We start from the raw sequence: 12,889 nt of genomic DNA on the forward strand, positions 1-12,889 counted from the left end.
GCATCGGCATTGGAGCAGCGCAGCAAATTCATGGTGTTCGACGAGCAGCTAACTCCGCTAACCCCGCTGACGAGCATGGCCCAGCTGCCGTACGATATGCACAAGCTGGATTGGGACCTGTATCACCAGGTAAACTCGGCCGGCCACTATTGCTATTGCGGTGCGGACGGCGACTGGATGAAGGAGATGATACAGTGCAACTGGTGCGAACAGTGGTTCCACGGACGCTGCATCCGCAGCCTGCAGTATCCCATCTTTCCCGGCGACCGGCACTATCTATTTCTATGCTCGATCTGCAATCACGGTCATGAGTTCGTGCGGCGCCTAGTACTGAGCGTGTCCGACCTGTTGCACCTGGTGCTATTCAACCTAATCATGCGCAACGGCCACCGTCTCTTCGATCTGAACCGCGCCATCGTTCCGTTCATCGAGGACAACTTGCGAACGCTGCAAATGCCGGAGCATGTAAGTAATGTATAACCTATCGTAATTTGATATCGGTTTGTTTTTTTTTTTACAGTGCGTTATTTTACCATCACATATAAGAGCACGGTATGGCGTAGCTTTCGATAGGAATTGAAGATAAATGTGTGGAAAACGTATACTTTTTTTAGGAAACCTGTCCATAGAACTACTGTTTACGTTGTCCATACCATAGATTTTTTCCGGGCATGGTTTTAATGACAGCTATGATACTGTATTGACTGTAAAAATACTGTTTGCTTGCTTGTCGATGGAGTTACGATAGGCCAAAAATGTGTTTAATGTGCTTTATATTCGTACTAGCTGTGGTTGTTTCTTGTGTTATTATTTGCTTTTCCAACATATTTTTTAAATGTCACATTTCTCTCTATAGATGGTTAATAAGTTATCGTTAGTTCGTAGTGGCAGGATTGCCATAATTTTACATTTAAAAACGAACGACACACAAATTATCAGAGTCAAGGATCATTTCTTAGGTATTGGATGTCTGATTTGATTTTGTGTCTTAGCGTGTTTTGCATATCTTGAAGAAAACAATGTCTCCTATTTGTTTGCCAGCGTACTTCTTCCTGTCTAAGTTTAATTTTGTTAGTAATATTCGTTAGTAGGATAGGTTTGTAACCGTATGTAAAGGCATGAGGTATGTCTGATTCATATCCTAGATTTGTCGGGAGTTGGGATTACACGGGAAATGTTCTCATTCTCCCTGGCTAACAAGCAAAGGTAAAACAGTGGCTGGCAAATGTCTTGGTTAAGTAAGAAGCCTTTAATTATGTGCCAGTAGTTGATATCGCGTTGACAATAATTAGAACAACCCATAGAAAGAAAAATGTTTGCCCCCTCTTCTATCTATACAGCTTGGCTTGAAACATATTTTATTTTCTCTTTCCAGTTCACCTGTCTAGCACCTAACTTACGACGGGAAGTAATCGCTACCTGGCTGAAAGCGAATAGCAAGTTATTCGTGAACGGCCCGGAGGTGGGCTTGGCTTTAGGCCAGGAGATGTGGACGCTCCGAACGATCGAAGCCCCACCGAAGACCTCCTTTTACTTTCCTCGTGGGATGACAATCACCGAGAATGTACTGCGCAAGGAGAGACCGACGCTTCACTTCCTGCCACGGGTGTACGTTGCCACCGTTTGTTTTTTTACGCGCGAGTTGACTCGTTGTATGCTCATAATGTGATTCTCCTTTATTTTCCATTTAGGAACCTCGAGCGGAGCTTCACAACGGATGCCATGACGCGTGAGCGCATGACAGGCATCGCGTACAGCCAGCCGCCGTTCTCGACGCCGGATCCTCGGGCGGACCCGTGGTCGGAGGAGATGCGACAGTGGAGCGCCACACCGACCGCAGAACAGCTTGATGCTATGGTAAATGGAAGCGGTTCTGCTGCGGGAATGGACGGTGAGAAAGTGGTGGCCTCATCGAACCGCCGGAAGTATCCGCCGCGGTACAAGCTGCCGATACATCCTTCCATGCACACCTGCGCCATGGATGAGATCTTTCCCCCACCGCCGGACTATCGCGGAAGCAACAATCCGTTTTACACGGATCCGGATGCGCCAACGATGGTTCCCCGGGTAGCGCGAATTGTGAAACGACGCATGAGCGCCCATGATATCAGCAATGGACGAGGAAAGAAGAAAAAGCTGAACAACGGTGTCGGTGTGGTATGTATGACTCCAACTATTTTTCTTTCCGCTAGTTAGTTTGGAAATTTAATGCCATCAATTTTTTTTTCATTCAATCAACAAGAACGAAAGTTATAGACGGCAAAATAGTCCTTTTGTTTTCCCTCTCTCGCCTAGTTTGGTAAATATATATATTTGTTTTCAATTGATCAGTGAGAATGTTACCAATGCTTCAACTTAAAAGTACAATAATGTCTATCCATAATCAAAGAGAGATTAAGTGTTCTAGGGGCCCCTAAGCGACTGTAAGTTGATAGCCGTAAAAACATGCGCTACATTTATCATACATACTTTAACTTATTTAAAGTTCAAACAACATTACCTCATTGCTATTTCTTTCGAGTATTTTTGAATGTAACGAAGATTGACGATTATTTTGTTTTTACTTTTCAAATTAATGTCTTATCAGTCGTTTTAAAACTGACACGTTCTTTTTGTAAAATGTTTGAACGAAACAGAAGTTCATACAATTTTAGGCGTTATTTCTATATTGGGAAATGTGCCCTTTGTTTTGCTAATCCTTTCATCAGCTTTTATTATCAGTAAATTTTGATTGAAGAAGAACATTCTCAGACTAGTTTGAGACTAATGAACATTTATTACAAAAGTGCTCAAACTAGTTTGAGGCTACTGGACATATATCAGTCTCAAATTAGCATGCGAATATTCGTCTTTATTAAAAGCTTTAAGCTGATCATTTTAACATACGTCATTACGTCAATGTTTTTTTTTATATATTTATTTGTTCAAGAAGGACGGCATGAATAAAAAAAAACAAATATTTTTATTTAAACAAAAGTAAATACTAATAAGGCTACGTTTGGTGACCTGTTGTTTATTAAAACATAATAGTTCAGTTGCAGCTTTCTTACACTTTCATATTTTTCATTTACTTGCATTCGGAAGTACGCATTTGATAAGACAATCAACTTTTTGCCAAAGTAATTCCAGCATTAAAAGTTGAACAAAATATTGGCAAATGCCTCTTGAAAGCTTAGGACCCCGCCCAGCAGCTGCTTACTTACCCTATGATAGCAATGGTCAAGTATGTTTCTTGATATGTAACCACATTTTCTCATACACAAGTTGTTGATAGAGTTTCGAAATTGATTGTGTTGCACCATTCTCGGTTGCCTATGCAACTGTCGGGTTCGTACGATCATTCTCGGCTGCCCTGCCTCTTCTTGAATACAATATTAATTTCCCTTTCTGATGGTCTTTTATTTGTAGATGATGCTTGGACCGCAGACGGGAACTTCAAGCCGCACCGTACAAGCGCCCCGACCAGTCGCAAACAGTCAACCGGTGGTGAGTACTAGTTCCGTCGACGTTCAGGAGCGCTCCTACAGGGCGACCAGGTCCAGCGGAAACCATTCGCGGAACCTGCGACCGCGGGGCGCGACGAACTACTCCGACCAGCGGCGCTATCGGCGCAGGCGTGCCGCGACGGCAGCGGAGCAGAACATTACTGACGACGATACCGCGGATGGCGAGAGTGGCTACCTGCCCAGGAGCCGGTCCTCGTCCATTTCATCAGCATCCAGCTCCTCGTCGTCAGCCTCCAGTTCCATAACTATCGGCGACTGTTTAGTGACTCTGCCGACTGGCGATGTAATAGTTCTCCACAAGGGTCAGCAAATTCCTTAAGCTCTACAACAGGCATGTAAGCTCAGTAACAATGCAAAGTTTTTTTTTCTCATATTCCTGAATCAAATAGCCATAAATTATGTATTTCGGCGATAACAAATCTAAATTCCATAGAACATTCACTGGCAACGAAGCTTATATCTATTACCAATTCAGTTTACCTCAAACGTTTTATTTTTAAAAGGTAATTAAATTAGACTAGACCACATTAAAATTGCTTCGGCAATAGCGAATCTAAATTTCAAGAAAAATTCACTTGCGATGAAGTGAAGTTGAGTTTGCAAACCATTTTACCTCAAACATTACATTGCCATCGGCGACAGTAAAAGCAAACAATGCCACATTATTCTCATACAATTCGGTATTTGTTTAAAGATACATAAAACACTTTCGAGATAGGAAAACAAACTGTAGGTGAATGAATGCAATAGGTGAGGCAAGCATGATCAAATCTAAATTCCCGAGAACATTCACTGGCAACGAAGCTTATGTTTATTTCCAAATCAGTTTACCTCAAATATTTCATTGTTTTTACTAATAGACTAACTAGACAACATAAAAATTGCTTTGGCAATGACGAATCTAAATTTCAAGAAAAATTCACTTGCGATGAAGTGAAGCTGATATTAATTTCCACACCATTTTACCTCAAACATTACATTGCCATCGGCGACAGTAAAAGCAAACAATGCCACATTTTCTCATACAATTCGGTTTTTGTTTAAAGATACATAAATCACTTCCGAGATAGGAAAATGAACTGTAAGTGAATGAATTCAATAGGTGAGGCAAACATGGTCTTTTTTTGTTATCATCCCTTGTCCTTACCAACATTAGAATACAAAGATGAATTAATTTCGAATTAGCAAAAAACGTACTGGTCATGTGCATACTCTTCTTTCGTTTATGATTCTGCTCCTTGATACACTGTCTTATTTTTACCTTCAATTCTTGCGCATTCGGACTTACTAAGCCCGAATGGAGAGGTTCACGGTACCCCGGGCCTCTCCATAGCGAAACGATTAACCATCCAAGACTCTTCGAACAACAAATGTTACTAAAAGAAAGGTTGGAAGTTCCAGTGTGTTAGCCCCTTGTTCTAGAGACTCTTCTAAAGAGAGGTTTTTGTTTTCTTTTTTTGTTTTTATTACTATAAATTAGATATTTTTTTATTATTCTACTATTCCTAAAAGCGTTATACACATTATATATTAACCTGAGTAGCGAAAAACAAGGGAACGTTTATTTTATACAATTGTTCCAATGCTAGAATAACACTAGAGGACTAGTCGCAAAAGAAATAAGATACATAAAAAGTACGCATGGTGCGATAGCTGGGAGAGGATGATTAGCCAAAACCAAGCTTCGGACGTTAATGGTTAAGGATCGCGTTTACGTAAAACTTAAGCCGAAGGCTTATTATTATTATTATTATTATTATTTTACTTTTTTCTCGTACAAATACTGAACTAAAAATGAATTAAGCGTCAAGCGGCGGAGGCATAGGATTATCGCTAGCGGCGAAAGGTTTGTTCTCGTTTACTTTGACCCTAATCTAACATTGGTTTTGCTCAAAATAGTTCCTTTTTCGCCGCGGGCACAGTTAGGAAATTTTACATTCATATTAGCCTTCGATTATTGACGCCCAGTAATGAAAGTAACCACAAAGAAGTTCAGCATTGCTCATCAAATCATCCACCTACATACACACACGCACACGAAATTGCCCCTGTCATTTCATTAAGCGCGAAACGGTTCTGTCCATTACCATTTTCTTTTTTGTTTTTGTTTGTTTTTTTTTATGTTTCTTCGATACGCGTTTGCCTAGTTAAACGATAAAACGGACTGATAAACGGAACCTACATAGATTTATATTAATTTAAAACAACATTTACTCCAAATCCCATCACTGCCAACGGGATGTGATAAACCTGGCATAAGTAATAGTGTGAGACGACGACTGAGCCAAAAAGAAGGCTGATAGGCGAACGAATGGAAGTATAAGAGGGGGTGATGCGTTAGACAAAAAAAACAATGAACTTAAAACAACACGCAGCCGCAAGCGGGGGTGTTAATGAAATAAATCTAGCATGAATTTGGAACCGACCAACAGACGATCAAACTTTTAGGAAATTAATTGCTAACAAAACTAGCGAATGTCGCACGGGAGGGAAATGGGCTTAAAAACACTGCAACGAAACCAAGTGAAAGGCGAACCAAACTGAACTGGGATTAGGTTTATTAGGGCGCGTAGTCAACTTGCGGCCGCCAAGTGGGGTTGGCCCAGGATGCGGGGTTACGGAACCGGCAGCAAACTAAAATAACACACAGGGATTACTAAAGGCGGGCCTCGTGCCGTCGACTTGCTTCTTAGCGTAGGAGCCGGATCGACAAAATAGCTGATGTCCCGTGTATACCGTACTGTCAATTTTAGGAAATGGAGGGTTGGCGCGCGATTGCAAGGGCTCTAGTAGAGGGTAGCGTTAGGCGATGGGACAAGCACCGAGAATTGTTCAACGTTTCTGTCGAACGCCGTGTTTACGGTAGCGTTTTCCGGTTGACGTTTGCTTCCTTTTCCTCGTATCCTTTTCCTGAAGAAAAAAAAACGCCCAAATCGTGTGCGCCTTCGGATGGCGGACGAGATGGATCCGTGCGACTGAAACCGAGGAAAAGGAGGCAAACTAGCTGCAAACCGATAGGAAAAGCCTCCCGTTCGAGGCACTACTGTGTATATTATATCGATGTAACGATGTGCTGCAGGGCCAGAGATATAGAAAGAGATGGAGGAAAGCGGGGGTAGAGTGGGTTGGGGGTTGTTTAAAGGTGGTTTCTAGAACCAGCAATAGTTAATCCGCTCGCGATGATCTCGGTTTCTACGATGCTGGCAACGTAAAGAGAGGAGAAGAGGAAGCTATTTGAGCTAACGATACAAACGATAGGGAATGACCGATTGAGCTGAACTGAATTGCGAACAGAGATTTCGATCAATGCACCACCGTGTTTAGACCGTGTACATATGAAGCGTTTGTTAACTGTGCAACAGACGAAGAATGGAAATACGATACAAGAAAAGCGGACGCACTGCGACGTGCGGCAATGAACTAATCAAACTCTTGTTGTTGCGTTTTATTTCGACTGCATGATCCGAAACATATAAATAATCATAAAGGAAGCTAAATTAAAACAACATTTTTGAAAGATAAGAATAAAAAAAGCTGATGTATGAAACGTACAATTATGTATATTATTTTACAGAAAATTAACTTCGTCAACTATTAACATAAAAAATTGCTAAAAAGGGGAATCAGCTGTGAAGTTCAGCGTTGACGAAGCGCTAAAGGGTAAGGCGTAAGGAATCTTGTTGAGTATAATAAATTATATATTTATATTATAACAAACCGGATTCGTAGATATTTTGAAACATGTTGACAGCTTTGCCGAAACAGGTTTTACATTGACGATTGGGGTTTATTTTTCTTTGCAAGAGTTGTTTAATTCCATTCAGTTTTATTATAACCTCCTTCTCTTATTAGGGGACGGTTTCTAGCGCCGCTTCGGGACCGGCATGCGGAATCCTTTGCGCCGGGACTTCGCTTCGATGATCATGTTCGCCTGGCGCTTCAGATAGCTGCGTGACGGCACATCACCCTCGTCGTCGGACAGCACCACCGTCGTGCCCTGGCCGGGCGAGGTCGAGGAGATCTGCGTCGTGGTGCGGCCCGCGATCAGGTTCATGTACACCGGCGGATAGGCCGGGGGTTTCTCGCGGTCCTCCGCCGGAGACGAGGTGGACAGCGCCGACGTGCTGCCGGCTGCCGACCCCGGGGGGCCAGCCGGAACGGGTGACAACTGTTGCTGTTGCGGCTGCTGCTGTGGTTGCGGTGGGGAAGGCGTGGACAGTGTCACCGGAGCCGCCGCCGACGTGGACGGTGCGCCCGAGCCGGTTTCGCCCTCGTCCTCGGAGAGACCGCTGTCAACGTCGGCGGTCAGCTGGCCGCTGGCGATCAGCCCGAGCTTGATGCGCTCCTCGAGCAGATTGCCGAGCTCCTCGACGGCCAGCTTGCCCGAGCTGATGTCCTTCAGCTCGGCCGGCTTGAGCGGCGTCCGGCGACCGTACGGCGAGGCCGTATCCAGGCTTTCCTCGATCTCGCGCAGCTTCAGCAGCAGCTCGATCAGCGCATCCTTGATCGTGTCGAACACGTTCCGGGTGTACTCGATCGCCTTATCGCACTCCTCGCGCCGCTGCTTCTGCTCCTCGATCGAGTTCTTGATCTTCTCCAGCTCCTCCTGGTTGCTGTGGATGTTGTAGGCGGAAGGAAAGGAACGAAATAATTACGTTAAAAAGGAACGAGACTTCAAACGGATAAGGACTACTGTTGGGAGAATCAGTACCAGATTCAGCTTTTTGCTATTTCCGAACCTACAAGGGATCTTCAAGGTGTTCAGATAGCATAGTTCTGAATGATTTGTACCATATCCGAAGGCGTAGAAATTTGAGTATCGTTCGTGGAGATCTCACAGTACCTTTTTGGTGCAAGGTAAATATAATCCAAGATCCAGAATCCAATTCAATTACATTCAATTCGGCCATGTTAGAAATATATGATATGTAGGTGATTCTGATCACAAAAACCAAGAACGTACTGTACCTCCTTATCAGGAAAACGATACCTTAACCCTGGAAAACTGAGAACCTCGAATGTTGTTCTCGAACCATGTGTAGGCGCACGGATCTTCTACAGCATGAATAGAATGCAAGGTACTTTGGTATTAATGAATATCTAGAGATAGAAACCCGGGGGCTAGAACCAGGTAATGGGAGATGGGAGGGTTCTCTTCATTGCTTTTTTGGAATATAGAACATCTTTTTGAGGTATAAATAATTCGGATAAGACATTTGGAGTATCTGGTAGTTTCCCTATGCGTGGAACTACAACATTTGGCACATGAGATTTGTAATACTGTATGGCATGATGCTTTGCTTTGAATTGTTTCAGCAAGGAACGCTCTGATAGTACGTGCTACGGATGCAATATTTTAGGGTATCAAGGAAGGATAGGAACCACGAAAGAAGGTACGTGCCCACATAACACATATGCATGTAAATCGAATATCAACTTGAAATAATCGTACTTCTATGCAATATGATTGAATCATAAACGATGCAAAAATAATCCCTATACGTACAAAAGTGGAGACGCTAACCGTACATTGTTCAAAATGTATATGTTTAGTCGTATATTTTCTAAGTCGGCATCATATACGACTTACGATATACATTAGCCGTACATTGCTCGTTCATCTATACGCATGCATAAAGAAAATCGTATTACATTCATAATCGGCATCATATGCAACAAAGAATATACATTGCTCGTACATTGTCTATGCATAATGCGATTCCGATTCGAAATATACTAATATGAGATTCAATTTACTCAACTTAATACGACTTCGTGTTGTGTGGGTGATTAATTCTGAGTTGCTCTATTACTCTAACACCTCCCGTAGTCAGAAATTTGGAATAAGATCTCATGTAGTCCTGGCAAGTCGTGTCACACGCTACTTACACGTCGCTATCCTTAACGTCGGCGAACTTGAACGCGTCCAACTGGGCCTTCATGAGCTCGCGCTGGGCCTCCAGCTGCTTCTTCTCGTTCTCCGTCACCGTGCGCAGATAGGTGAGTCGGGCGGACGCCTCGCGCTGGGCCAGGAACCGGTCGACTACCTCTCCCGCCGCACTGACGCCAGTCGCCTGCATCAGCTTCTTGAACTTCTGCTCCATCTCGGACGCACCATCCTTGTCGTGCAGGCTGCTGCCGTCGTCGGCCCCGTCCCCGCCCCGGCCATGCTCGCCCGAGCCGGACAGGATGCTCTCCTGGTGAATGAGCGTTTTGCCGGAGGAGAAGATCTTCCGCTCCAGCCGCTCGAGCTCGAGCTTACGTTCCTCCACCTGGCGCCGGAAGTCCTGCGCCTGCTTTTCGCGCGCCTTGTTCGAGTAGTGCGTCGTCTGCTCCTGGCGCTGCAGGATCGTCTTGGTGCTGTCGCGCATCTGCACCGCCTCCTTGTGCACCTCCTCGAGCTTGTTGATCTCCGCCTGCTGCTCGGTGATCGCCTGCTCCAGCTCCAGCAGCGAGCTCTCGAACTTCTCCGCGTCGCGCATCAGCGACGACTTGATGCCGCGGTACTTCTTCCGTATGTGCTCCGCCTCCATCCACTGCACCGTCGTCCGGTGGATCTCGTTCTCCAGCCGCGTGATCAGCTTCCGGTTCGCGTCCTCCTCGATCGTCTCCGGCGGGTTGGAGCCGTCGCTCTTCGCGTCCCGGTAGCCCATCAGTGCCTGGTACTGCTCGACCAGCTGCTTGAAGTGGCGCTCGCGCTTCCGTATCCGGTCCTGCGTCACGTCCGTCTGCTTGTGCAGGTCGATCACCTTCAGGTCGACGATGCGGAGCGCGTCCCCCACCGACTTCGCCCCCGGTGGCAGCGGCACGCGCCGCTTGATCTCCTGCACGTTCTTCTGCGCCTTGGCGCTGGTCGGGTTGTGCAGGTAGGACAGCTTGTTCGTCAGGTCGCGCACCTCCTTCCGCAGCTCGCCCATCCGATCGTTCTGCGACTTCTTCTTGTCGCTCCACTCCTCCGTGTACGCCTTCTTCTGGCCCTCGGCCAGCATCACCTTCTTCTTCAGCTCACCGATCTTCTTGTTCGTGAGCGCCAGGTTCTCCGCGTTCAGGATCGGCTTTGGCGTGGACATCCTGACTAGTTGCCTGCTACCTGCCCCAAAAGGCTAGCGCGTCTCGCCAGCAAACTGTTTGCAACCGAACTGTCGAACTGGCCTCGATAGGGCACGTATCGATCCAACAGCCTGCTCACGGGAAGGGCTTGTTGAATCGGTTGCTATTGGCACCCAGCGGCGAACCTCCTCACTTCTTTCCAATTAAAACAGGGGTCGCCAAACAAATCGTGCTGGAAGAAAATCGTTCGTATTTTCTCCATTCATTGGTACCTTTTCTGAGTAAGCAACGTCTATGCTTAACGTCTAAAAAAAACAAAGCTTATTATTATTTAAAGATTCCTTTTTTCATGTTACACATTTTGAATACAAGAGATCACATCTTAAAATCTTAAAATTGAAGTATATTTACTTTTTTTTAAAACATGTCGTTCGGTTAATGGTGCTTTTACAGCTAGGTTTTGATAGAGTCAGTGAGGGACCATGTATGTAATTTTTGCCCACTAGAAAGGAGATCAATTATTACACTAACTTTTTTATAGTGTTAATATCGATTTATTCTAGTTATCCATATTTGGGAGTAATTGCATCAATATTTTTCGACAAAATCGTTAAAAACGACGACGCTCTAAGCAGATAGTTCGCCCACCTTGAGATATAAGCAACCACTGCGAAGAAAAATCGGAAGTAATGTTGTTCTTAGCTTTGTATGTTTTTAAGAATTATAAAAACGTTACTCGAAGTTTTTGAGCACGAGACATAATTTTAATTTCGATGTACAAGTGGGCCAAAATAGATGCAAGGAAAGCTGATTTCGACTGAAACGAAATTTGTATGCATTCTGACACTGACATTTAGTTGTCTGAAATTTTCTAATCGAAAATCCGATCATCCTGCCAAAAAGTGGAAATTAAAATATCAAACGAAAAATTTAAACTCACCTATTTAACATTTGTAAATAGCAGTTTCTAAATTATTTTAAAGATTATTAAAACGATAAAACACATAAAATAAGCATTTTTTATGAGGAAAAATGCTGGCACATAGGTGGGCTAAAATAGAACCAAAGTGAGCCAAAATAGCAACAAAAAATGTGTTCGGAAATTGATAAATTTTCAGTGAAAACATCAACTAAACTCGAAAATATTTATTTTAATGCATGCTTAGATAGCTACTCTACATTATCGCACCCAGTTTATCGTAATATGATCGGTACAATTAATGCAAAAATTTCTTTTGTTGTTACCCTTTCCTAAGTGGGCTAAAATTGGTACTTTTACTCTAGCAGCGTTAATTTTTATAATGTAGTGGTTTTCCATGAACCTAGTTTGGCAGCCTCTGGTATTGACATAGCTTTAACAATCAACAATCGAACACCAATTCACAAGTCAAGCATTTGGGAAAAAAAGTTTTTTTCGTTGCGGATAATTTTTCGGAACCAAGAAAGCATTCAAATGATTCATTTGAATTAACCGTTGGGGCTTTGCTGTTCATTCGATGGCATTAAAGTTTGATTAATAAAATTAGTCGACGACCCATGTGGAGGATTTGGGACATGAAGACATAACCTTTTATAGCAGGTACAGAGTTTTACCAGTAGTCTTTATTTTAAAATAATCAAAAACGGTTCCGGTGCCATGCTTTCAATTCAAACGTCATGCTGCCGCGATTTTTCATTCAACCAAGTTATGAACTCTACGATTCGCCCTTCGTCAACGCGCGCAACGCGTTTGCGGATGTGTGCGTGTCGTTTGTGGCGGATCGAATTTATCCGACAAACATTATAATGTGAATTCACGGCGCAACGATTCATCCGTTATCCGAGAGTTCATCCGTTAAATACAGCCATAAAAGTTGAAGTGATTTAACACGCCGCTCGGCGCTATCTGCCCTTTTTGCGGGCGGAAGGATGCGTTGCGCTGCGTCTGCGTCGCGCAGTCAACAGTTGGTCGCAATGTTTGGGAAACCTGTTCCCCTACCGAGTCGGCCAGAATTTAGCGTTACATGTTGCAGCAGACTTTTGGCTTCTATACCTGCTGGTTACACGCAGTGGTTGCGTGCCGACGCAAAGGCATGAATGTGGTTGGTTTTTTTGACAGTTAGTTCTCTAATGCACATTAGGCTTTTTATTATTGTTTCAGTTTTATTTTTGCTGCCCATGAATAACACTCCTTCCCTCCTTCCATTTGTACATTGGAGGTACAGCGAGTGCAATCCAACCGTTGCACTAAGAAAGGCAACAAAGAGAGCACAACTTTACCGTGGTGTCCGCCTCGATGTGGCTTTAATTTTCCTCCATCCAGGATTTCATAAACAATACGCCATACTCGCAGC

The 12,889-nt window shown here is 44.0% G+C and overlaps 1 protein-coding gene across 1 annotated transcript; it reads right to left on the minus strand.

Annotated features, from left to right (window-relative positions):
- Nucleotides 1–7,368: 7,368 nt before the first annotated feature.
- Nucleotides 7,369–10,576, minus strand: LOC131291294 (outer dynein arm-docking complex subunit 3). The gene is made up of 2 exons (XM_058320488.1): nt 9,396–10,576; nt 7,369–8,119 (listed from the first exon to the last, which is right to left on the minus strand). Exons 1-2 carry the CDS (start codon nt 10,574–10,576, stop codon nt 7,369–7,371), a joined length of 1,932 nt encoding a protein of 643 aa, XP_058176471.1.
- Between the last annotated feature and the right edge of the window lie 2,313 nt (nt 10,577–12,889).

This window comes from Anopheles ziemanni, chromosome X, assembly GCF_943734765.1.
Source record: "Anopheles ziemanni chromosome X, idAnoZiCoDA_A2_x.2, whole genome shotgun sequence".
Classification (NCBI taxonomy): domain Eukaryota; kingdom Metazoa; phylum Arthropoda; class Insecta; order Diptera; family Culicidae; genus Anopheles; species Anopheles ziemanni.

Excerpts from the sequence above, each read along its gene's own strand:
- LOC131291294 (XM_058320488.1), bottom strand. The coding sequence starts at position 10,576 with ATGTCCACGCCAAAGCCGATCCTGAACGCGGAGAACCTGGCGCTCACG. Across the intron at positions 8,120-9,395 it reads GACGTTAAGGATAGCGACGT|CAACCAGGAGGAGCTGGAGA; the intron begins GTAAGTAGCGTG and ends CAACATCCACAG.